The 27,538-nt window shown below is 37.3% G+C and overlaps 1 protein-coding gene across 1 annotated transcript; it reads right to left on the bottom strand.

Annotated features, from left to right (window-relative positions):
• Positions 1 to 1,866: 1,866 nt before the first annotated feature.
• Positions 1,867 to 26,020, bottom strand: GFRAL (GDNF family receptor alpha like). The gene is made up of 10 exons (XM_088530552.1): positions 25,999 to 26,020; positions 24,161 to 24,283; positions 18,481 to 18,633; positions 16,546 to 16,980; positions 16,191 to 16,247; positions 15,121 to 15,448; positions 12,363 to 12,622; positions 8,915 to 9,013; positions 2,994 to 3,075; positions 1,867 to 2,020 (listed from the first exon to the last, which is right to left on the bottom strand). Exons 1-10 carry the CDS (start codon positions 26,018 to 26,020, stop codon positions 1,933 to 1,935), a joined length of 1,647 nt encoding a protein of 548 aa, XP_088386678.1. The 3' UTR covers positions 1,867 to 1,932.
• Positions 26,021 to 27,538: the final 1,518 nt, after the last annotated feature.

Below are 27,538 nucleotides of genomic sequence, written 5' to 3'. Positions count from 1 at the left end.
TTTTCTAATATTAGAAAACTTTTGTTTTCTAATAAAGTTTTCAGATAAAAATTTACAGGAAAAGCCTTTATGATTCTTTTTGTTGAATAAAGAGTTCTATTTAAATCTGAATATAATTGGACTTCTGCAAATTTCAGAACATGTTCTTTGCTGCATCATTGTTTTTTCAAGTCAGACTAAAACCCTGCAAAGGGTTTGTTTCATATGTCTATTTTCTATAGCAAAAAAAATGTTTTTATTCAACACTGAGAATGTATTCTCAATAGTATTCTCATAAGTTTTCTTGTTTAGGATTTGAAGATTAGGAATATTAATCTCAACTCCCAGAAAACTTGTGGAATACATGTAATGGGAAAATATACTAAACGTGATTAATTGGCGAGTTTATGTAGGAGATTTTTTTGAATGGCAATCTACCCAATTTTCCCTTGTTTATGTCCATTGCAATTTTGCAGAAATGTTGGTCTAGTAAAGAGATAGCATCTGATTGCAAACCAAGAAAGTAATTTTGGTTTTAGGCATGTCGCAAGGAAAGAGGATACAGTATAGTAATTGTTAAGATTTCTAAAGCTTTCCACCATAGGATTGCACACAGTAAATCATTTCACAAGCTATCAATTAGAGCCAGAAATAAAAGTCAGTTTAAAGAGTAGAGATTCTTGTTCTTCTAATCATGACAGATATTTTTAATTTCTAGCCCTAAATCTGAGCCAAACATAGTTAAGCTTGGAACTGAATAAGTATGTAAAATCATAAATAAAAAATTCAGAAAATTGAAATGTATCTAATTGAAAATCAAATTAATTCATCACATGTTATCATAACAAGGTAATACATATGCTACTTATACATACGCTACTTATGGTAACATAGTAGTATAAGGAGTGCCAGTCTGTTATTCTGTGCTGACCGGATCCAGAATGAAGATATACCAAAGTCAAGCAGTTGATAATAAATAAAAGCTTAGCCCTAGCAAAATAACTTAGCTACAGAGTGAAATCCAGAGTACAAAGCCCCAGAGCACGATCCAGCATGGTGTGACAGGGACCATGGCTCCCAGTACACATGTTCGACCGGGCAGTCCAAGTGCTGCCTGGACCGCATGAATAGGAAACACAGGTGATGAATGGAGCCTAACTTCTCTCTTTCTAAAGAAACAGGCTCTTCAATAGGCCCCAGACAAGCACCTCTATGGATTCAGGCACCAGAACAGTTTTCTAAAATTACCATTTTCAGATTGGCAGTGCTTATCTTTTTCTTTATTGCTGCACATTGAAGGAGAAAGACTAACTAGTGATGATAACGGCTTATCTTTTCAGCAACAACCCAGTGCACAAAGCATTAGTCCAAATAGTCAGTTTAATACCTCTTCATAGTGATTGGCCCTAAAACCTGATCTCCTCCTATGCAAGAAAGTGCTTTACCATCAAACTATTGCCTGCCTACCTGTGAGGGCTTCCAAATATCTATGGGATATTTGTCCTCCCTGTATTAAGTGAACCTGGTGCACAAATCTAACAAATGTGCGTTTTTCTAAATCTCTCCAGAATGGTTTCTGAGTCTTTTCCTTTCCACCAAAATGGGTTCGGATCGCAAGGGTGATTTCAAATTTTGCCACTCCTAAGTGTATCGCAAAGCCAGATTTATGCTGATAAAGCATTTATACCATTACTGTGTGAATAGAAAGATGAAGTAAATGTGCAGCCTGTGGCAGATCTGTGGACCTACACAAATGAAAGTAGTACACCTCTTTTTTTTTTTTTTGGCTTGTGAAAGGTTTAATATGTGTTAATAAATATAAAACTCTTTTGTATGCTCAACTACAAAATTCCGTGATTTTTAGTAGGTTTTCTAATATATACTTTATTATCGCATATGTACAATGGGCTGGCTTTCAAGAACAGCCTTAAAAAGCATAAGCAACAGAGTGGTTCATCTGTGACTTTTATAATGGACCATAAATGCTTCAGAAGAATGGTCTGGCGAGGGACTTCTTGACTCATATTTTGTTCTGCAGGCTCTGAAAACAAAGAATGTGCATATATTTAACAATAAACTATACAGCTTTTGCCTGAACTTTGGCTTAATTGAAATCAGTGGCAAAATTTCCCTCTGTTTATCATGAACTTTGTGGTATAAAATAATTCCCTGCCCCATTATTAATGTGCTGTTCATTCGTCCATCCCCTGTATTCTTTAAATCTGAGGTTTATTTATATGCTGATATTCCTATAAATGCTAACCTAAAGAGAAAGCCTCTGTTCCCATATATATGACTTTCCTTTTGCATTTTTCTGGATAAGTCCTCTTTGATCTGCCTCTGAATTTAATAATGAAATTTGACTCAATATCCCTCCCACTATATATAGCTCCTGCTACATCATGTTCTGTTACCTATCATCTGACAGTGTAATTCTTGAAATCTGGCCATTTAATTTGGTCCAAGAAAACATATCATTTAAGAAAAGGCCATGTTCATTTGCCTAAATGAATGCACATTTCTGTTTTCTTAGCAAGCGATGGTGAATGTGCAGCTTTCCATGCAGCATGTGTGGGAATGTTTACAGAATCCTATCAGCAATAACAGTAGTTGGCAACAATATTAACTATAATAGCAGCATTCACAGCTCAATTTCTAAATATGCTACAATGCTGAATATGCTCATTTCCTTTCTGCATTATCCCTGCCTGCTAAAGGGCTAAGATTGTAGCCTCCCAGAATTTCAAATTTAGATTTTGCTTTCCTCGGCCAGAGGACAGGAAATGAAACCTTCAGAAGCCCCCGATCTCTGTATGAATGGAGGGCATTGTAGATACACCTCATATTTCACTTCTTCCTGCTGACACCTACCATGTCGGCTCCTTCCATCCCTGGGATGTGCTGGACTGGTTCTGAAGACAATCACAGTGCCAAACTCTTAGCTACACTGAAACGGTTTATTTTCTGCTTTTCCAATTTCCTGGAACCAAAGATTAATATTCCTATCAAATTACCTGATCTTTAGAAGAGTCAACAGGACTATTCCTAGGATGAGAACTATGCAGCAGGAATAGGCAATAATGTAGACTGTCTCACCTAGAAGACAAAAACGGAAAGCAGGCATGAAAAAAATTATTTAATAATCAGAATGAAGCTTGAGATCTGAATACATACAAAAGCAAGATAAATTGTAACCAATTTGAGTATCATTAAAAGGAGAAAACAAGTATATTTTCTCTTTTTTCTTTCAATAGTAGGAATTATCCTTCCATCACTAGCTGATGCAAAATAAATTTTGGACTCCCCTTAGTAAATACCAACTCCAAAAGCAATTTTTATGCATGGCACTACTTGTTAGTGCTCCAGGGGAATTGCACAAGTTTATTACTCTGATTTGCATTTGAAATATACTCTGGAATATTTTCCTGGCTGACTTTAAGGTGTTAATTTTATTCTGTTTATTACAAGAGATCTGGATCTTAATAATCTTCTAGACTCTTTTTCTTTTTGCTATATTACCATAATTGCAGTGTGCAGCAGTACCTGATCAATCTAATGTAACATGGAACCTGGCATTATGTTTCTGGGCCTTGTGCCTGCAGAATTTCCTTTCTTTTGGGCTTCTGACCAACAAATCACTTAGGCGCCTTCTGTGCTAAAAAATCCAACTATTGAGGAAAAACTGGGAATTGTTTCAACTTCTGTCATCCAGAAAATGAGAGGAAATTGATTTTACATGAGGGAATGAGTTTTGATAAAATATTCTGAGGAAAATTTTCAGTTCAGAATGCAATAATAACACAGAATCTGGGAACAGGAAATGCAGTGATTTAGACTATTTGACAACAGGACTCCAGTCCAGATCCACCAGCATAAAGCATGAGACTCTTCTATGGCACTGGTTCTGTTCTGTGTACACAGAAATAATAAATAATAAATAATCCCTGAGGAAGAGACTGGCTCTGTAGCCCCATCACTGGGCCTGCAAGAAGCAGATAAAAGAAGAAATGAAAGCAATGATAAACCATCACCCGCTATGCAGAATGAACATAGCATTTCGAGGAGCAAGCTACTGAAAGGGATTTAAGGTAGTGAATCTTGGAAAGAAAAGTGATCTATTTTTGTACAGTGACAGGACTACTAATATCATACATTTAAAAGCAGATTAGAAACTTCCCACTCCCAAGTTATGATATTTATTTAAAATGGTGATATTTAAGAAAGTAATAATGTTGATGCTTTTTTTTTGGCAGTTTTTGAATCTTAATTATACACTTAAGTCACTTGTAGCTGAAGGGGCTACAAGATTTTGTGATTATTTTTTGAAATGGAATGAGAGGTTTGTACATATTTAAGAAAAATGGAAGTTTTTAAATCACTTTAAATCTCCACAAATATTGGGTAAAAAATTAAGCAGTAGCAGTCATGGATGGTCAAAAATATAAGTGGAAGTAAAATGTAAATTTTCACTTGTCATCTATAGCCATTCAGTTGTCAAAAATCAAAATTGTGCTGTGAAAATTTAGAAGTACAGATATAAAATTTTGTCTTTGTCCAAAATCCTCTCCATGAAAACTATCAGAATACACATTTAAATTTTATTATGGCATAACAGTTTGTATCATCCCATTGAGATCACAGCATGCATGAAACTGATCACCTAAATATGCATACACTTATATTTATTCATATCTACCCACATATATGTGCACACACACACACACATGTCTATGTGCATATCTGTGCAGATATGTGCCGACATCTGTATCTCTCTATACTGTGTATCACACAACTAAGGCAACTTAGACATAGGCTTAAATAACAGTGCATGAAATAAATGAGAACACTAACTGCAATTAAGCACATTTGTAGGAGTGGTTCTGTAAACAGCCTTACTGCTCCTGCTGTGTCCTCAATCATAATTCACTAGAAAGCAGACAAAGCCATCATTAAGAATTAAAAACATCATTAAAGTTGGAATACTTTCATATTATCAGCAGAAATGGTAAAAAAGTGGTGTATCCACATGTTTATTTCATTACTCTCCTAAGAAATAGCTGTTTCTGTTTTTATAGCATTACCTTCTCTTCAACTGGCTGAGATGCAAAGCTGCAAGTCTGGATTCTTTGGCTTTGTGGAGAAAGGGGTATAAATATTCTGTGTGTATGTGTGTGAGATGTTTTCAACTCCATCCTCTAGAGCAGCCGCAGCCCTGGTGACACAGACTAAAGAAGTCCTATAGGGGCAGCTCTATAGTGCAGCTCTATAGGGTGCCTGTAGGGCAGGCTAGTGTGGCATGTAGCAAACATCTTGTCCCCCCCAGGATGGGAAACACACAGGGACACAACAGCTGGGGGTAGGTACTGCTGAGAAGTACTGCAGTACTGCAGAAGACGATGCTCTCTATAGAAGATGTAAGGATGTTTCTATAGCAATGTAGATATGGATGTAAGGATGTAAGCAGATGTAAGGATGTAAGCAGATGTAAGGATGTTTCTATATGTTTCTATGCTCTCTATAGCGGATGTAAGGATGTTTCTATAGCAAAGTTTGGGGAAAGATAACTGTGGATCAGCAGGTGGGAAAAAATACTGGGATTAGTTTCATCTCTAAATCTACCTATTTATGTATACACACTATGAATATTCATTGGGCAGATTAATTCCAGCTGATGCTCAGAGGGCTCTTGGCTACCTGCAGGTTGGCAAGACTTTTTATTCTGTGTTTATAAAACAATGAAACTGACAATGTTTCATACTTTACAAATTAAAGTCACCAGAGCTGAACTAATCTCGGTTCCCACAGCAGCTGGTATAATTATAGATAAACCCTGCCAATTACTTGTTTATCTAGATTTGCAGTACAGCAACACTCTATAGTAGAAAATATCTGATAGCTCTACACTTTAAGAGGAAAATAAGATTAATTTCATCAGCTTTGTGTTAAGCCCAATTTTATTTTATCTCACAAAAAGCAGATAAGAATTCTATATTCTCAGCTTCCCTTTTCAGCCAAAGAATACTTGAGCTCCAAAGCTGTACGCTGATGAAAGTAAATGCTTATCTTCACACATGAATCATTTTTCAAATTAAAGTGTAGGCAGTAATCTTGTAAATGATGTGAATCTTTAAAATCATGGGGATAATTTGCATAGGATAAAGTCAAAACCAGGCCGAAAGTGCATAAATAGGCAAACATTTTTCAAGTTTGGAGTGTTTTTGTTAGCTTTAACATTTTCTGTCGTTGTTTTACAGACACAGAATTCCAGCCCTATCTAAACCTGCAACAGAATTCTCATTAACTTCTGTAAGATTAGGACTGCCCACATCACATCTCAGTACCTGGGTTATAGTAACCCACAGCTGACTAATTTTCCATGGACTCTCCTGGGTGTGCAATTGAGTGTAAATGCAGTTATGATTTTTGAAGGACCTTGGGCATCACAACTATATTTAGGAGACTAACGCCTTTGATATATGATGTACTAGAGTGCATGAAGTTACCAGGCATTAGTTTTTCTGCAGCAACTTTTTGTGCCTACTCTTTCCCCTTCTCAATGAGAAATGGAATAACTTGAATTTTTGTTACAGGTTAAAAGTGTGCCTCTGTGGATCAGTTAATCCACAGGAACTGGTTGCATCATGATAAGGTATTTGTTCATCCAAATAGAACATCCCATACTCTTGACCCAAATTATTTGGCCATTCACACCAAAGTGTCTTTGGTTGCATCGAAAGCTGGAATAATATTATTTCCAATGAACAATTTTTTTTTTGTAAATATACTTGTGTATATATATAACTTAGTATGAACATTTCTTTTACTTGGAAACAATCCTTTCCAATAGCATGGTTATCAGTGCCAGTGAAAAGAAGAAAGAAATCTTATTGTTTTTTCACTTTTATTATGTTGAAGAAATACAGACTTTCATTCCTAGCATGTTCATCTGAAATGGTCATCAGTTTGATTTTGTGAAAAAGATCCTTCTGTCTTTCAAAGGCAAGCTGATAAAGGACCCTGCAGAAATTTTGATACAGGAACAAGATATGTGCAAATTTCATCTCCTGCCTTCCAAGTTTTGCTAATAGCTTCATGCACACAAAGACCATGGTTGACCACTGAACCATTTGTCTCTGCAACCTGAGATTCTGCTTGGCATTTAATTTTAGTAAAGAAAAATGTTTTGTAAAGATACTAATTCCCCTTGCTGCTGGAATAATGCACAGTTACTAGTATATGAATATAGGATCATAGGTTATATTTTTGGCAATGGGATTTACCAAAATAGTTGCAATATGTTTTTTATCATCAGATATTCTGAATCAGATTCTCCTCCTTGACCTGGCTTCCTATGAGACTTCCTATTTATAGCTAGAAGAGGTCCCAGCTAGTGCACACGACAACTCTAACAGGAGGAGTGCTTTATTGCAGGCTTAAGGTTGGTCAGCACTCTTGCTGCTTTTCTAAGGCCATCCAAAATTCTGGTGGATTTCAAGGACAGAATTTTGGAAAGTATTCAGACTTCAGTGGGAGAAGAATTAACTAGGTACAACCTGCTTTTTGCAAACATTTATCTGGCTCTCTGGGGAAAATGCATAATACATTCCACCCACTGAAAGGATATGTAGTTAATAGTAGTCACTGGAGTGAAACACCTCGTATCTGATATTCTCTCAGTTAAGAGTAGTATTTCTGTCCATAAATTTAATTACTTGAACATTAGAGTTAAGTTCCAGATGGAGTTTCATCGCCCTCCCTGTAGTCAGTAAAGACTGGGTGACACGTCAAGGACATTCTGGATACCAACAAAGACAGCCTAAGATGGGATCAGTCCTCCTCCAATAGTCTCTGAAATTCTTCATTAACTGCACAGAGCACTCAGATGACATCGTGGTTCTTGAGTAAGTAATGTTACTGCTAAAGTGACAAATGGATGCTTAATTATTCACTTAATAATTCACATGCAGCTTTCAGGAATTCCAGTCATGACAATCTATTTTTATACTTCCCACTTCAGCAATAGCTGAAGGATAGAGATAACAGCATATCCTTTATTTTGTACTCTGCACAGAGTTTGAATTGCTTGATCCACTGTAAAAGATGCTCAGTATGAACATTTCTAGGAACTAATTCATAGTAATGTCTAGAGTGCTCTAATCTGCTCCACGTAAGGGAGAACAGATCTGGAGAACAGATCTTTCTCATTCCAGTCAATGTTTATGCATTAGCTTTCCAGTGTTCTCATTCTGTAGTGGGGTCCTTCAAAAGGAAATATGAAATTAATATTGCTCCAGCTATGAGAATATTTTTATATTAATTCAACGTCCTTTAGCTTTGTGTTATGTTTGCTGTGAGTTGTATATGCTTGAAAATATAACTAGATGCAGCTATTCATCTTGTGAGATATTATGATCTACAATGAAACACCCTTCAGCTGCATGAGAAAGTAATGTCAGATGGAGAGTGACACTGTACCCTTCTCAAGCCGCTTACTGGGGCTTCCTAATTTAGTAGTTGTAACCCCGATGGCACAAAACATCAAGGGAGCTAAGAAAGAAGTAGGTGTGACATCAAAGTTAATCATTGATACATTATGACTACTGCTCTCTAATGATTACATGGACAGTCAGGCTCTGTCAGGCTTAATAGCTTAATTTTCCCCAATTATAATATAGTGATTTTGAGCCAGCTATTTCAAAACCACTTAGCAGCAAAACCGGGTCAGTCTCATTATATTTATTCTGTAGTTATATAAGCTAAGACAAACAGGTAGAAAGACTTGCCCACATTATATTGAATGGGGCAGCCACAGATAGAGTTAGTTCACTTTCCTGAACACATCCAAGGGTCCCAACATTTAGTCCACCCTGTCATACATAAGAGCAATTTTAAGAGTACTTCTGTTAAAATCATGAAGCGATTGGTTCTAACTCACCGTTAATTGGAGAAGAATGCAGCTGTGCTCTGGAAAGCTTTTCTCCTGGTATTTCTTTATTTACCCAATGGGAATCTCTTTTCTTAATTGGGATTTGACCTGAATATTGAAAAGAAAATACTTATTCAAAATTTTATTTTTAAATGATGACTTAGGTGAATATTCTTTCCTGTTGCTTTGATAGAAGTCACAGAATTTTACAAATGAAGCTTTATGAAAGAATCGTGTTTTAAAGAAAAATAATATCCCAATTGAAACTGATTATATTTTCTTTTCACACACATCCTTCCAAAAAATAAAAGTAACAAGTTTAGAAATAGGCCCACCAAATGAAGCTTTTTAAAAGAATTATTTACTGATACTCAGTGAACCAAATGAATGAGAGAATACAAGCTTTTCCTTTTTTTATCTCAGTTGCATCTCCACTAGAGTTTGTTTTATGAATGAAGCGTGTTTTAAAGAAAAAATAAATTCCTCATAAGAACTGGTTACATTTTCTTTTCACACACATACACTCAAAAAAAAAAAAAAAAGCAACAAGTTTAGAAATAGGCTCTCCAAAAGGAAAACAAAAAGAGAAGTCGTAAGGAATGGATGCTAGTTTGAAGTGATTTCAAAATACTGATTTTCTTTTACAAAGCCTTATTGCTCAGTGAACATAATTTCATGACTATATCTAAAAATACATATCTCAAAGTACAACAGCCCCAGTGAAAGGTCAACCTGTAGAATTTACAGAGTGGGAGGCTAAAATATGCAAGAACATGCATGATCACTCACACAAACAGGAGCAACCTGATAACTTTTTATTCCTTTGAGGAATTAAAAGAAGGAGACATACAGAATCATGTGTGCAGTCTCGAATAGCATCTAAATAGCCCTAAACTAAATCTTCTTGTAACATATTATTTCTATGAGATCCAACAGTATAACCCGAAATTAAAATATTTTGGAAACATAACATTTTACTTTATGTCACTGGTGTTTTTCCTTATTCCTCTCAAGCCACAGATCCTACCCTGACACTAGTCCACACAATGCTCCTGTCTCATCTAGCAGACAGATGTTTGTGGTTTTCGCTTTTTACTGAGCATGCTGCAAGCTTTAATTTTGGAAGCTGATCCTCAAGAGCAAATATGTGCAGCAAGGCAACCCCGTGTAATGGTGAAAATGTTATTTACAGGAAGCACCAGTTCTGGATTTGCCAATTCAGAGAAACTTCAATGTTAAAAACTCATCAGCTTAATCAAATCTCTCATAGTTTAGTTGCATCCTGGCCAGACATTTAAAAAAATAAAAATAAAAGCAGAAGCAAAATTCACAAATCACCACACAAGTGTTCAGTGAAGTAGATGTTTTCCATCATGAAAAGCATTTTATCATGAGACTGCTTCAGGGAATGGCAGCAGCTGATGAGCAGTTATTTGATTATTATGATATGACGGTCATCTCTTTGCTCATAGGTGAAGAATAACTAGTCTCATTACGGGATCACTCATTTGGATCATTAAATACAGACATAAAGCAAACAAACAAATAAATAACGTTCATCAGCAACACCACAGCTAGTGTGTCTCAAATCTAAAATTGGTTTGGTATCCCTTTTCCAGGGAAGTTTATATTTAATTTATAAACTTGTACCAGAGTCTAAAATTTAGCACTGACTATGTAAGCTTGGAGGCAGTGTTTCAACAACTTAATTTTCATTTCTGGGCAGCCTTTGTATTTTAAGAGTGACAAACAAAAGTTAAGCAGTTATCACTGACAACTCCCCGGCTTCTATAACTCAAAAAATATCTACTCAATTTAGTGAAATGCATACAGGCAACTGTGATGTATTTTTAAATGATAGACCTTGGGCTGGAACTTTGAAATAGTCGTTCCTGACATCGCTTTTCACTGAAATCATTATGAAAGGTTACTTCTCCCAAGCTAGGCTGAGAATATAGAAATTGCCTGATATAAGGTATGATATGTTAGCTAATGGTGTCCTCCCAAATGACGTATACAGTAAAGGAACTGGCATAAAGTGGAATGAGTCCTTCCTGAGTGTGGAAGTGTGTGGAGCTGGGGAGATGGGGGTGCTTGGTCTCTACTCTGGTTCCAGAGGTGGGTGGTGGCTCAAGGTTGCAGATGCAGCATATGAACCTTCCAGCTTAATTTCACCCAGAGGCATTGCCTGCCCAGGAACTGCCCAGCAATTTGGAGCTCAGTGCAGGAGATGGGGAGGAATAGGGGATTTGCTTCCATAAATGCACCCATTTTGCCATTTGTTGCATTTAGCAGTTCCCTAAGTAGTATTTGGCAATGACTTTTACATTTAACAAAAATAAATAGCTGGCTTAGCACTTAAATGGCTTGAATGGTGCTGAGAAAGCATAGCTGCTCTGAGTTAATCTCAGGGTCTTTCCTGAGGATCAAAGCTTGAAGCCTCAATTCATTATACAGAACAGCTTTTTCCTGCAGAAGCTCTATTTAAGTCCCTGAGGTTATTTTCAGCAGAATGAAAGTCATCGCTGAATGTGTTAGTTAATGACTTTTGGTAGAAACCTGCATTATTTCAGTGATATTACGATGGTGTCTCAGAAATGCACTTAGATGTTGACAGATGGTAGCTACATAGATATGAAGTCAACATGAATGTAACTAAAAGCTATCAATAATATTCTGAACACAAGAAGTTTAAACTATTTGCTATTAAATGGTGGGCCTGCAACATACCATACCACCATATGTAAAGCAAATAAGAAGTACATAAATTACTATCAAAAAAGGGCAGTGTATGCATTGTTATGTATGTTCTGATTTCAGTTATAAGCAAGATCTGTATTCAGAGATTAAAGCTAGAAAAATGTCTGCTTGATTTTAGTATTCTTCCTCATTTCTGTAAACAAACTGTTTGGTGACAGAAGATTAATTCTCCTGATTAATTAATTCTCCTGATTTCTATTAGGTTTCACCACAGACCTGAGCTGTTCTTACAATGCCAGATGTTTTTTATCATTTATTAAGTAATTACCTAAACATACATTACCTAAACTACAGAGTCAAGTGTACTAATATTTAGACTCCAATAAGAAAAGAAAAAATAACATCACTTATCATGTTATTTGTAAAAATACTGCACCAAAGCACAATGAGCAGTGAATGGCACAAATGCTTTGGAGCTTTTCTAATCTACATAGTATTATAGGCCCCAGAAACTATTCTTTTGTGGCCATTCCAACAAATCCATGCAATGAGTCATGTAGGCAGTTTTATTGACTTGCTGCTAACACAAAATATTTCCCAATGCCTGAGAAAAGACTGCACAAACAATTGGTGTTTCAGTTTGGATTAAAAGCTCCAGGTATAATTAATGGGGTTGCTGCTAAGAGAGTTTGGTGTGAACAAGCATTTTAATAAGCCTATAAACCAATTCTTCCTTTGAGTGTTCTGTGTTACTCACGTAACTCGCTGAGGCAGGATTTGCTGTGGAGCAGGCGCTGGAAGAGCTCGCACAGAGGCTGCTCCGCAGCAGGTGAGTGGTGGCAGGAGCACTCCACGCGCAGCACCGTGCCCCACGTGCCCATGTAGGCTGCTTGGCAAGCAGCGTTTGCAGAACACGGGATGTCATCCCTGATTAACGTTTCAAGACAAGCTTCATCGTCATAGCATTTTTTTGTCACGTGTCTCCAGCACTTGGACCGAAAAGTTTTGTATTTTTTCCTAGTGGAAAGAATATGCAATGACAGTTCAAAAGCATTGTGATTCCAAAAAAAAAAAAAAAAAATCGAGGATATTTGGAAAAAGAGAATTTCTCCAGAGATGGCACTTAAACTTTAATATTCACAATATTCCATGGCAGCCAACCTAAATTCTGCTCCAATTTACCCTGATTCTGTGAAATTGCAAGACTGCAGTTTGAGGAAAACATGAGTTTTATCCAAAATGTTTTTGAGAAAAACCAACTGTACTCCAGATCAGCACCTGTGGAGATTTCCCAAGGTACAGTAAAAAACAGTGTGGGTAATGGTAATCTCAGATACTCAGAGAAGGAACGTGGGTAAAGAAATAAAACTGGTCATTGCAATAAAACAAAAACAGGTGCTTTCTACACTTGTTGGATAAGTTGTTGGGTAGGATGACAGGCAGAATGAATATCTATTTGACGTAAAGTAATCTACATCCAGTGCTAAAAAAAAAATGCTAACAAAAGGCAAAATGTCAAAAAATCTGGATAAATTAGAAGAAATTCAGCTACACGCATTTGACTTCTTTAAAAACTAATTGATAATGGAGATGAGTTATAGGAAGGATTAATTTCTTTTACAGCTCAGTAATCGCAGATTCAGTTTATTTTCTCTTGGGGTAGGACAAAACTAGCCTTTAATATACTATGTATGATAATAGAAAACATCTGTTAAAAGTTAACTAAAAAAAAACCAGAGATAATGATTGGAAACTATCACTTATATTAAATATTCAATGAGAATAGAAATAAAATGTTCTTGTATATTGCACAGAAATATATTAAAATACTTTTTCTAGTGGTAAAGATTGGTCTATTAATTTAATACTGCTATTGTGTAGCTGTTATAAAGCAAGTCACACTGAAAAATATGGACTATTATGATACCAGCTAGGACCTTATTTTTAAGTATTTTCATTAGTTAGGAAAAGAGTTCAAAGCAGATACCACCTCTGTGTTAATGGAAATGCTTTGTTCACCTCCTAATTTTTAGATATAGCTAGCTGTAATTTACACAGTAATTTTTCTAATTATGTCCACTTACTGTCAATGTCAGGAAACATTAATGCTCCCACAATATGTTATGAGGTAAACTTCATGTCTGACCCACATGGGATCCAGCGACCACACTGAAAACTTAAGTAAGTGAGGTAATTGACCATCCACAAATGCTGATAATTAAATAAGACTACATATGTTTTTTAAAACAAAATACAACCTGAAACCTATGTTATTCTTCATGTTGATGGTTTATGCGTGTGTCAGACTAGCAAGAGTGTTTTTCACGTACCAGTCAGTCTGAGTAGAAAAGAGTAAATAGAAAGTTTAACAAAGAGGCCACGCTGAATCCAGCAACGGCGGGATCCAGCCACAGGGTCAGACACTTGGGTGGAGCAAGTAATTATTTTAACCCAACAAACTTTGCCCAGTCTGCTGCATAATTTGTGTAAACTGCTAGAGGGCAAAGGTGCAGACTGGCAGGTGTTATCTGAAGCAAGTGGTAATGAAAATACCTAAGCACATAGTTTGTCCAGTGAAAATGTGTTAAGAGTCATCAAACATAGGCAGAACAAAAGCCCATATTAAATCTCAGACCTTAGCTGAAAGAGATTCTTTTTATTTTATTTAGAAAATTACCACAGTTATGACAGGCATGCAGGTGAAGCTGTCATTTTGCTGTCACTTTTCAGATGAGAACCTAATGTCTAATGTCTGTGCCAAGTGACAGATAACCTAGCTTTCCGACTTAAAATTGGGCAAGCTAGACTGATAAGTCTAAGTACATTTGGCTGGAAGACAAGTTCATGTAAACATTCAGTGTTACCTTCAGTGCTTTCTGGAAGCCACTGGGCCACCGGGACACTTCTCTGAGTTATCATTTGGTGTGGGCCACCCAACTGTTGCTTTAACTGGCATTGAGGGGACGAGTGTGCAAAAAAGTCGTGTGGATGAAAAAGTGAACATGTGTGATTATCTTTCTGCTGTTAATAACATCTGGATTCTATTAATAACAACAGCATAATAAATAGGAGGAAATATCTGTTGTGATCTGTCTCTTCATGACTTTAACTTCTACCAGAGAAAGAGAAATTTACAAGAGGAATTTCTTAGAAGTTTAGAACATACTTTGGAAATCTGAATAGTCTGGAGCACCAGTCCAAGGTGACAATCAATCTTGCCTGAAAAATAAATAGTGGCACTAAACACTATGATGTGTGTAGAACTAAGATTCTCAATTAACTGGGATGTCAGGACTGAAGTGTAAAAAATAGCAAGCCTTCCACTGCTTTCATCCATATAATATGTTTTTGCACATTAGGTACAAATAATAATAGAGCATAGATGCAGCACATAAGAATATTTTGCTAAAGATGAGATACATGGCATACACATATATATGATTATTCCATCAAGCCTTTTTTCTCATGCATATGACAGGGCAGAATGTAGGAAAAGTAAATTTGGTTCTACCTACCTGCACCAGTCATTCTCCTCACACATGTGAATTACATTTAGACATGAGGGGGTAGGAACTGCAGTCACTGCACAGGGCTTGCCATGAAGAAGTTCTTTAGCTCTGTGGCAAGATTCATCAGGCTGGGTACAATCACAAAAGGTCATGGTTTGGGCAACCTCAAAAGGCATGTTTTGATAGAAGAACCTTATGGCTGCTTGACATTCTTTCATGTTGCATTTTTTATTTACTGAGCAACCTTTTAGGTATAGGGACAACTGTTTGTTACATACTTCATCTTCAACACACTCTTTGTTCACATCCAAACAGGTTCTGTTTGCTGTGTGTTCTAAAAAGAATAATGATTTTTAAAATGTAATCATAAGACAGCCTATCTCAAATGCTGATAGGCAGTTGTTTTGCCTTCAATATTCCATTTAAAGACAAATTTGACTCCCCAAACTCTGATCCATCTTTACCAACATTGCATATTTAAAGACCATTGCACATTTTTCAAAATTCTCCAGCCCTGGGCCTCATAAACAACCCTCCTGCAGATTTCTGTCCTTGACACGTAAATGGAGAACAGGACGTGAAAAATGGCAGAAGACAGCCCCTTTCTTGTAATGGTTTCTAGAATGCTGCTGGATATTTAAACTGCTGAAATGTCCAAATTCAATTTTAAATTATGTTCCATGATAACTAATGAAGAAGATAACAAAAATGCCATTGTTGCATTCTTAAAGTTAATTCATATGCTTGTAAGCAATAAACCTTCTAGAAATACCTAGATAATTTGGACCTTAAGCAGAGGTAAAGGTTTGCCTTTGTAAATCTGTCAGGATCATGATCACTACCTATCAGTTCTGAGATTCTTATCTCAGAAATTTAACTTATTGCAGAAATTTAACAGAAATTTAACTTCTTATCACAGAAATTTAACTGAAAATATTTTGGAATCTGTTGGCTTCCTGCTCTTTAGTAATCTGAATTGAAACTATTCACTCTAATCTGGTCAGAAATAGATTGCTCATTATCTTAAAACAGAGATAAAATCAATTATTAGGATTCACAAATAAATTCAGAGTTACCTTGCTTGGAGAGGGTAGATAAATTCCATTGTAATTTTGCTTCCATACTAACATCATCTAGAACAAAAAAATATGGTTATCGGCATAAGCAGCAATTATAAATAATGTCTTATCTTACTTCTGAACTTTCAAGTACTGTCTGTGACGCTGGCACAGTAAAAATAAAAAGAATTAAAAAAAAAAACAACTGCCAACTTGTTCACAAACTGAAAGTGTCGCTACATATACTCAGATTTTGAGATAAATGTGCACAATTTCCCAGTAATTCTCAAAAACATTCTTTACACATCATTTTCCACAAATGTGGATATTATTGTAAGTATGAAGGGCATCAGAATTCTGGAATCACACTAACCTCTGTCAATGTCCTGACTTTCCTCCTCATCATCATCATCATTGTCCATATTGTCTTCTTTTTCACTATATGCTGAAGCTCGATTCTCTTGAGAGTATTGTAAACAAGGGTTGTTAAATATTCCCTTCCATATTTTAACGCATCTCTTTTGAAGTGGGCCTGAGCACTTGCATTTGCCCAGTGCTGTTTTCCTCAATTCTTCCCATGCTGACAGACACTGCTGCATGGCCACCTGGAGCCGGCATCTCCCCACTTCTGCCTGGCAAACACGCTGGAAGTTCTTATACGCTGAAGAACAGGAAGGGTCCTCTCGGCAGCTTTGCTTTGCAACACTGCAGTCATTCTCCAAAACACCCGGGTGTCTTTGGTCTTCGGCATTTCTGTATTGCCTGAGATTTAGGTCAGTATTGGATCTTAAGGAAGTATCCAAATATTCTGTACAAATATGTGTAAAGTGAGATTAATGACTAAATGTCATCACTCTCTCCTGGTCACCTTGAAACAATTTTAGGAAAAGAATAATTGTCCTAATGCAAGAAAATTAGTTAAATAGCTGTAACTATGCCATGATTAAATTCAGTGTTATGCCCATACATAACCATTCCAGATTCTTGCAGAATGCATCTTGCTCATGCTTTCTGTGCCCTAGTATCTGTATTATGCAGTTTAGCAAGTCAGCTCCTAACCATAAAATGAAACACCCTCACTGAATTTACTGCATAAAGATATTCATCTCATATAATTTTAGCCACCTACAAATTGGACATATAATGTTCTATCTTCTAGACTCACTGTATAATCTGTGAAAAGGCAATTCCAAAGGTTGATTTGTTGCATAAATGGACAGGAAGAATTACTCCTGAAGTATCTACCAGCACTAAAAGCTACAAAATGTTCTTCATTTATAAGCAAAACTAGTAATGGTACAATTTATTCAACATTTTTGTTACACTGGGAAGAAATTCCATCAAGTTTAATCAACAAACATATAAAATTACTTCCATTCGCTAGAAGCAAAGGCAACCCACTCAATCTCATTGACATCAGGTTTAAGATAGATACCCACTATTCTTGTCTGGGGCAAAGAGTTTCAGAATGGGTTGCTCTTATTTCCTCTGCAATAAAGCTATATATTTTGCTACGTGATGACATACACCGTCTGATGCCTCTATGGAAGGATGGCTTGGAGTCAAGAAGCAGCCTCTGTGCTCACTTTCCAGATGTACATTCACTGTCTGATGTTACCTCTCTTGTGTCAGATTCTCTAATCATTGTGCAAGGAGACACTGGATCAAAAACTAAAAGCCTTTTTGAGTAGTTCTTATTTGTAGAAATAAACTTCCTCAAGAGAAAAAGTTTTCATAATTAAATTAAAAAAGAGGTTTTAGCCCATTGACAATAATGGAATTAAAAAAAAAATGTATTTTATGCAGTAAGTGCAGCTGTATAAAGACAGTAATAGTACTTCCCACATCCATTAACCTTTAGTAGATATAGTGGATATGCTCCTGTAACACAGTGAGACACAGTTACAGAGATGAACAGCCCCATTTACTCACAGTCTCATTAACAAGGTGGCTGAAAGCAAATGTCTTAATACACAGAGTATCCTCGGAGGTGCCTAAGATTCCTCGGGCAGGTAGCCCTTATCACACATATTTTCACTCTTGCATTCCAAGAGCAAGAGCTTTGTAAACCATTTAAATTTCTCATATGCTGTCTCTTTTTCTGTGATTTTATTTTAAAACAAATATGACATTTTGTATGTATATTGGTATGTGAATGTCATAGAAAAGACAAAAAAAAATGCTCTTCTTCCAGGAAATTACCAGATTTAGGAAATATGTAGAGCAACAAGTCCAGTTAAAATGAGAGTTCAAAAGTGCTATTTTTCTTTTGTTCTGCATAATTCAAGTGTCATTTTTAATTACTTACCTTTATTAATGCTGCATTGTTTCTCAAGCAGTGTTGTGATGCTGCAGAAACCATCCGTGGTGCAGACACAGTTTTTTAATACTGGGTATTTGTCAGCCAGTACCTGTATGATTGTGTTACAGCCAACGGCATCTTCAGTCTTGCATTTATTACCTAGAACTCACAATTAAGAATATAATAATGTTTATGGATGCTTAGGGGATAAAGTTACATAAAACAATTCAATTTGATCACAAAAATAATATGCTTTTGCAAGAGAACATGATTTGGACTTAGCTTTAACTGAAAATGTGTCCTAATTCACAGATTTTAAATAATATTCAGTTTGATAGATGTGGGTACAATACTGCCTTCTTTTATTCAAGCTGATCCCTTACCAGAATGGCTGTCCTGCTTTGCATTTCTAAGGTACATAAAACCTTAAAATAATTACTTTTGTCAGGAATTTAACAGAATTAGCGTACTTTTGGCTTGTAAAGGAGTTCATTTAAGGGTCTGTATTCACTAGAGTCTGTAGTGAGGTAAGCCAGCATATCCCATTGCACTGAATCTCAATAAATAGAAATGTTTTTACTAGGTATGTCAGGTACAAAGATCAAGCTAAGAAAAATGCATCAAAACTTATGGGCATATCCTGGATCAAGGCATTGAAACGCTCATCTTGAGCCAGCCTAGAAATTAGATGCCTGCCTCCAAAGCTGGAAATCTCAATGCTGAATGGGGTATCTCATGCTATAAAAAATAACAGAGAAGTTAACCTGGAATGTTAACACAAAAAAAATGCAGAGCCTTAGTTTGCCACTCCAGCTTCAAGCAAGCTGTTTTTCTGTGCACTCATTGGCAGAGACACTCATACAGATTGTCATGAATAGTTAAAAAAAAAAAGAAAGAACATGTAATTTGTGGTGCAAACAGATAAGTAGATCAATCTTGTACTTTAAGGACTAAAGAGTTCTAGAAGCATTTTATTTAAGTAGTTTATTATCATTTAAGAAATTGTTATTTTTTGAAGTGCATAGTCTACCTCATTCAAACAGGTGTGCACCTCCCCAAATTTCTTTCTTTGACTTATGAATATTAACTATGTTAGAATACTTAGCAATAGGAATATATGGGTCAAAAGATCCATGTTTTTCACAGGGCAGAATGAGGAGCTGTTTTAATCATTAAATATATATCTTCTTCTTTCTGCCCCATCAAAATGATGCACAGCTTCCTAACTTACTACTTCTCAGGTGGCCAGTGTGAAGCAGCAAAGATCATGTGCTCTAGTAAAACTCAAAGTTATCAGCCATGTGTTATCATTGCCACTGACAGGCTTTAATGTGAGCTGCCACTGACAGGCTGGTAATGTCATTTATGCAATACTGATGTGAATAGCAGTAGAAGGAAGTCTTGGCAAAAGTCTGCAAGAGGAAGCAATGCATTTTGCCTATGTCTAAAAGAATGAAGATTAACTATACCAATGGGCATGTCTCCAGTCCACCACTCCAAAGTCCATTTTCAACCAGTATCCAGTTGTTGTTGCTAACTAAGGAGCATTGGGATATATTTAAAAGAGGAAACACTACAGGGGGTGCCCCAGCCCAGCAAGAATTACAGCTCCTAGTCTCTGCTCCCACCACATCTTATAGCAGTAACAGGAGGATGGCATGATGTCTGGGCTTTCTCCTGTCTCTCCAATCCCACCTGTGAACTGCCATATGCATCTCTAGAAAAGACTAACGATCCTGACCTTAGCCCTCACATTTCTTTTCCTTCCAGTAGCCAAGGGGATCAGGAAGCCTGCTAGGAGCTACTGAAGATCACAGACATAGGAGACTCCCTCATGGTAAAAATAGATTTGAAATGCTCTCATGACAAGTTCTCTGTGAGAACTGAAGAGTCCATGAAGACAGATGGCTGGTTATTCTTCCTTACATTTATCAAAAGAGTTAGGGATAATTAATTAATTTCAGGAGAGAACTTTGGAGGGAGGACTTCCAGGGATGGAAAGAGAAAATAAGTCAGAAAGGGCTAGCTAATTTACAAAATTTATGAGTGTGTCTGTCATGGGCTTCAGGACATTCGAAGAGTAGAAGTGTGTAGCAGTGACAGAAGAAGAAACTTCTAAGGCTAAGAGATCTTAGTGTCTTTTACTGCCCAAAGCCACTTAAGTCACTCACCTTTAGGACACTAATATTTTGCATTCATTAGTCAGCTGTGCTGTTGGTGTTCAGAATGCCCTTATAAATTGTGAACATGCTTCTCTGAATTACAGCACGTGACAGCCAGGGGTTGAGACCTAAAGGTTGTGCGGCTATGAATATTCAAAGGGCATAGACAGAATCAGAAAGCACAGCAGATTTATAGAGTTCCCTTGCCTGGCCTCTTAAAAGCAGTGTGGAAATAACCTATTATCTGTATTGGTGTGTTTGTACACTGTGTTGATTCAGCTGTGATGAACAGCAGAAAATATTTTATTGCTGGTTTTCAATTATTGTTTCATTATCATAGATTAGTTCTAGGTAATATATTTTAGCTAATACATGTGCTACCAAGGCATTTATGAAAAATACTCTCTGACTTAATGCTTGGCAGCCATTATTCATAATTTGATTTATTTATATGTACATAATTTGCACACATATGACCACAAACAGATGCAGAACAGAGTAGATTCTGACACTTCCAGGGTGATAATCTTTTTCTGCTTGCATAGTCTGCTCTTTAATCATCTCAGTGGGAATTGCATCTGAAGATGCAGATGAAAGTACTGAGTTTTCCTCTCTACCCAGACCTGGTGAGACCACAGTGGGAATGCTGGGTCCAGTTCTGAGCTCTCCAGTACTAGAAAGACATGTACATACTGGAGTGAGTCCAGCAAAGGGCCAAAAAGTTGATGAAGGGACTGGAGCATCTAAAACATGAGAAGAGACTGAGAGATTTGGGAAGGTTCAGGAAGGCACTATCCATGTGAATAAATAGCTGGTGCGGGGGGAGTAAAGAAAGTGGAGCCAGGCTTTCCTCAGTGTTGTCCAGTGACAGGACAAGGAGCAATGGGCACAAATGGAAATTAAAAAAAAAATGTTTTAAACATGAGAATATACTTTTTTACTGTAAGGATGATTGAAAACTGGAATAAGTTTTACCCAGAGATATGTTGGAGTCTCCATCCTCAGAAATATTCAAAACTCAGTTGGACATAGTCTTGGACCAGCTGCCCTAGTTGACCCTTCTATGAGAAGGGAGGTAGGACCAGAAATCTCCAGAGGCCCCTTTCAAACTCATTGTATTATTCTGTGATGATGTGAAAAGTAAACTTTACTTTCAAATATAATTCACACTACTTTTTCTTAATATTTGATAGCAACCTGAGATTTTTTTTGAATGATGATTTTGAAAATGATTGTGTAATCATATAGTAAGTATAAGTAAATAAATATATGAATAAAAAGCAAAAACAGCCCTCAAATCAAGCTTAAAATCCTTCATTGTGTAATGCTGGAAATCTGACTGCTGAATTCATTTTCGGAATGAAAGATTTTGATTCTCTCAAGATTAAATATTTCAGCCTTTTCCAATCCTGGCCTGGAAGATGTTTCACTATATCATTGCAGAGAAAGGAATGCAGAGGGAGGCCTTAGAAAACTACAAATTGAAATTCAGAAAAAGTTGCTGGGGTGTGTTGGTAAACAGTTTGCCTGAGAAAAGAAATGACTTAGGAGGTGCTACCAGTGTCCCCAGACCTGCTCTGAAGAATAAAAGACAGAGGTCATCATAATACATAGACTCAATGCTGAGGTTGCAACCTGAGGGACTGAGCTATGGAATTTGTACCATGGAGTAAAAGAAAAACTGCAATCCATACTTAGCTTTTTGCAAAGAACATAGTAAAAGGAATATTTGCCCTTTTTGCCACCAATGTATAAGCTCATGCTACACACTGAGGGGATCTCGGCTCATACATGAAGCTTTCTATCTTGTACATGTATTCTTCACTGTTGGTATAACTTTATTCTTATTAATAATATTTTTCTGTTTCTGTTCCAGTGGGTTTTCTGAGAAATATTATCTGTCTGACTGGGATTCATAGCCTCTGGATCCATGGCACACACTAACTACATTTATAATACATTTTTCTAGACATAAGAGAATATCTAACTGTCCTGCAATGCTGGATGGTCCTTGCCAAAAGCTGCTATCCTACAGAAATATACAGACACAAAAAGTTGCCAAGCAGTCAAAATGATTTGTTTTCAGAAGGTTTCTCTGACTCAGTAATTAAGCACACAGGAGAACATGTGAAGGAAATGGAGTATTGTAACCAGACACACAAATGAAATGGGACAATGCAACAAATCCAAAAGGGAATCCACAGCACTCATTATGCTTGGTCACTTCTTCTGGTCACAACCCATTAGGTCAAACAGCCAGTATCTTCTCCTGCCTGGATTCTCCACCCAAAACAAATGTGAGTCCGGGTGCTGCATCTGGGAACATATTATGGCATCAGGACGTGGATGGTTTTGTCCAGGCAATGCCAATATAAAGAGAAGAGAGATTTCCACATACACTTAGATCTCCATGAAATGTAGATACCTCAGTAATTCTCAGTGGCTGAGAATTTACATTGTGGAATTAAGTTGCTAGGAGTGGCAGTAGTGTGTCTAAATCCCTTTGGCTACATTTATGAATAAGATCTAGGCTAGGCCAGTGGCAAGTGGCTGTTTTTATACTGTTGCATTTCTGTATGGCACCTGGTTTGGGCTGAGCAAACTAGCACTCTCCAGGTATTGGTTTAGTAGTGGTAGCTTGGGCCTGCTACCATTCCCAGAAATCAGTTTTGTACAGTCAGACTGGGGCTAGGAAAGTTCAGTTGAAAGTGTGAGAGACAGTGACTAATATCCAATAAATTTTAAGTAATGAGTTCAAAAAAACAATAGACTGCTGGGAAAAAAGAACATTTTCATCTGATTATGTTAGAGGTTAGGATGAGCTTCAGGCCAAACCAATGATACCTAGTCTTCTTTACTAGCATAGCAATGAAAAGATGGAGACTGATTTTCTGCTTTCGTTATTGTGAGAATCTATTTAACCACTGAAGGAGGATCAATAATATTCATAATTTGCAATTTATTGTACCAACATTCCCTGGATATGGATCACTTTGTCATGTGAATACTATTCACTGAACAAATACAATATGCCTCTCAACAACTTTGAGGCATGTTTTATTTGATTTCTTATTCTAATGCTGATTTTAAAAAATTATTATAAGTAACTACTACACTGCCTCAGGAATGATGCAAAATCAGTTCCTCTGATGTTCTGTTTTTTTGGTGGTAGTGGAGGGTTTTTTTTTTTTTTAAACAAGGGCAGGATTCCCTAGCTCATAACATAAATAAATGCTGGCTTTGGATAACAGCGGAATCTCCAAACAGCGTAATTTCCACTGAATGCAGATTTTTGCTTCAGTTACATTCCAGAAATGCAATTTATGACATTAAAGATTGGACATTGTGACTGCTACATTGGCTGTAGTCAAGAATTTCAGAAGGTGGTTCGCTGCCTGCTGCTGTCATTTGCACTTTGAAATTCCACTGACTTCCTTCAGTCACACCAGCAATATAATGATACGCTATGAATACGCAAATGTTCACCAACTCAAAATGATTCCATGTGCATTGTAAAGAATTACCTGAAATATTGCAGACATCTTCCACAACATTCCAGACACTCTCACATCCATTTGCAACATTTATACATGGTTCCCTCAAATGCCCACAGGCAGCAGATACACTTGTGAAGTATAAGAGCAACACTGTATAAACAGAATATAATGACTATTTAACAAAGCAGATATTGTACTTATTTTTTTCAGTTATGTTTAAATTACAACATTATAGTTTACTGCTTATCTAGATGATACTTTTTGGTCAGAAACCATTCTCCATATGGCTCACAGATGAAAGAGATAATGCAAGACTATAAAGTTACAAACTTTAAAATCTAAGTACAAAATACAAAGAAAGGATATCTTTCTGGGTGTCGATTTACATATTTTGCAGCTACTAACATGGTGGGGAAGATGGGACCAGTGTTACTAATATGGTGGGACCCCCTCTGTCTGGGGTCCACAGCAGAAAGACGCTGTGCTATCTTCCTCCCATCAAGGTGTTTTTATTCCAGAACCAGTGACTGAAAATGAATAGTCAAAATAAGGACTGATTGAGCATTAGCAGCTCCTACTCCTTTTTAAATATTTTTTGTTTGTTTTTTGAACTCATCTAGAAATTGATAAAGCTTACCCACAAAAAAGGAAGAGATGTCTTTGCAAAGCAGAGCGTTAAGTAGTAAAATATATGATTGAATCTTTTTCAGTCAAAGACAGGGGCACATCTAATTATAGCTAGGTTTTTGGCTAGCTCAGTAATATGCAGGAGGCTACAGTGGCAAGCCTACACACAGGAGACTGGCCTGTATAACTTTAGAAACCAGGTCATTTTAGCGTGACTTATAGAATTTAAGCTGATAACCACTACTTCAGTCATTTACTCTAATTATGCTCTTTAGTGTTTTGAGTACTCGGAGAGTAGATCTTATTTTAAAAATATTATAGGGTCTAAGAGTTACTTTACAAACAGAAGCTAATTTACAGGAGATTAAATCTAATCTGAAAACACATAAATTTAGATTTCTACAGGCATCTATATTTTTTTACAGGTGCCTTCTGACCTACTGCATAGGTGTCAAAATCCAAATCTGAAGAATTTAATATCTAATGTTAAATGAAAATGAAAGGGCAGAGTAATTCCTTCATTTTCACATGCGAAGCTGAGGCAGAGAGGAATTGCAGTGTCTCTCTCAAGACCATAGAATTATTATCTGGCAGATAGTAATAGGCAATAGGAAACTTAGATATTCCAAGATGTGATTCATTATCTAGCTTCAGGAGCAGCAATATAACTAGCTTCAAGGGAAAAAGTAAACTACAGATATATATTTAGGGTTACAGATATGGTAAAGGACAGTTTAATTCTAAAGAAAAATAAACCACTTTCAGAATGGTTTTAACTGCAGAAAAGGAATTTAGAGTAGTTAAGGAGAGAAGCAGCACACATACAAAAAGTAGGGAGGGAAAATGGAAGTCTAAGGAAATAATAAAAAAGGCATCTATACCTGAGGATGTGTTTTTCATCATGGCCTATTTTATCAACTCCTGTGCCTGCTTTGTTGATTTTGTTTTTTCCATTCAAACTGAAGGAGAAATATCAATAACCCTTCTCAAAGCCCTGCCAGCACTCAGCACTTCCCTCCCAGGACACAAGCGACGGTTCATTCAGCCAAGACATCCCATTTCCACATCTCCCAACTTTTTACGGGTGCTGGTGGTGCCTTTCCGGCTCCCTTGCCTCGCTCCCCACCCAAGTGCCGCGAAGGGGCCGGTCGCGGGAAGCCTGAGCACGCAGCAGGCAGGGACCCGCTCGGCGCTGCCTGAGGGCCGCGGTGCGGGGGCGCGGGCAGAGCGGCACTTACCGAGGCCGAGGAGCGCGGCCATGGCCGGCGCCGGCGGCGGCAGCTCCGCGCGACGCGAGCGGGTGGCTCCGCGCCGCCCCTTCAGCACCCGCGGCGCGGACAGCGCCCGCCCGGCCCGGCCCCGCGCTATTTAACACGAGTGGGAGAGAGGAGCTGTAGGGCTCGCCGGACAGCAAACAAATAAAGCGCCCGTGTATTGGCTGTGGCTGTGACCTAGGGAGCTGCACTCACACTTTGCTGTAAAAGAGTCAGCAACTGGCTTGGCTTTTTAATAAAAAGGCAAACAAACCATAAACCATGCAAACAACGATATGTCATCTTAGAACGTCTCTCTGTAGATAAATGAGGGAAATGAGAGCAGTGGATGATGTTCCCCTTTTCCAGATTCAGTGCTTTCTTTGCAAGGAAAAGGTTAAGAGAAATGGAGATATATGCACAGCTGCCTGTTTCACTTTGGCTACTGAACAGCCCTCAGATAGTGTAGCAGCTTGACGGTTCAGAGAGCGAACATGTGGGTGGTACCTTAGTACACAGACCCAATAGAAGTATGGCCAGAACATATGGATCATAACAATATTAAACTTGCTATAAAAGTTCAACTGGAATGTCCAACTAGTTAGGTATCCTCCTTCCCAAAGCATATATGTAAGGGAAAGTGTAAGACAAGTATAAAGTGATAGTTCCCTTACTCCCCAAGGGGCAACCATTTCCTGCTTAGGATCTTCTTGAGCTGGAGGAGTGTCCCATGACACCCTCTCTCACAAGAGAAGCAGCTGCGTACCCATGCAAATGTTTAGCATTTGCACTGACAAGTGGTGCCTACGTACGAACACTTTGTTCTGAATGTGCGACCTGCTTGATTCTTTGGATCCCCTCTAATTCTTGCGCTGAAAGGAGTAAACAATAGGTGCTCATTCCTCCATACACTCCTGAGTCTTGGTTGGCAATCTGTTTACTCCTTATGGAGTATTTTTATTTGGACTTGGTCCTTGATTCCTGAGAGTAAAAAGGCATCATAAAGCTTTTTGAATGTCTAGTAGGGATAGAGATGCAATGGATGAAATTGTTTCCCCATTGTCACAACAGAACTTGAATGAAGTTAAGATTTTGCCTATTTTCTGTTTACCCCAGGAAAACTTAAGTTTACATTTAATTTCTTCATTTTTAACTTAGATTTTACCTTAGATGAATTATTATATATTTTATTAAAGCTCTCAGTTTCAACATGTTAAAAGCTTGTCATTCACTGAAAGCATGTTCATTAAAATAAAGTACTACTTCATCCAATAAACCAAACAGAAAAAAAGGGGAAAAAAAGATGAAAGGAGTAGCTGAGTGTCATTTAAGCTGGGAGATAAAATTTAGGTTGGATGGCTAAAGGTATTTTTGCCTAATTCCACTGTAATATGCAGTAATAGATTGTGATTCAACATGGGTAAGAAATATGCATTAATCAGCTGCTTCTTTTTGATGATTGGCCAAGTCTTGTAATGTAGATGTGACCTTGTCAGCCACCCTCCCTTCCAGCTGCATCAAAACT

The sequence above is a fragment of the Tinamus guttatus genome, unplaced genomic scaffold, assembly GCF_059628265.1.
Source record: "Tinamus guttatus ecotype Peru unplaced genomic scaffold, ASM5962826v1 Tinamus_guttatus_pri_ptg000383l, whole genome shotgun sequence".
NCBI lineage: Eukaryota > Metazoa > Chordata > Aves > Tinamiformes > Tinamidae > Tinamus > Tinamus guttatus.
The sequence above is the reverse complement of the archived record's forward strand: the minus strand, read 5'-3'. Positions and strand labels throughout refer to the sequence as shown.

Excerpts from the sequence above, each read along its gene's own strand:
- GFRAL (XM_088530552.1), bottom strand. The coding sequence starts at position 26,020 with ATGGCCGCGCTCCTCGGCCTCG. Across the intron at positions 18,634-24,160 it reads AGATGTCTGCAATATTTCAG|GTAATAAATGCAAGACTGAA; the intron begins GTAATTCTTTAC and ends TGTGAGTTCTAG. Across the intron at positions 16,248-16,545 it reads AAGTCAGGACATTGACAGAG|ATGATGTTAGTATGGAAGCA; the intron begins GTTAGTGTGATT and ends TTTTTGTTCTAG.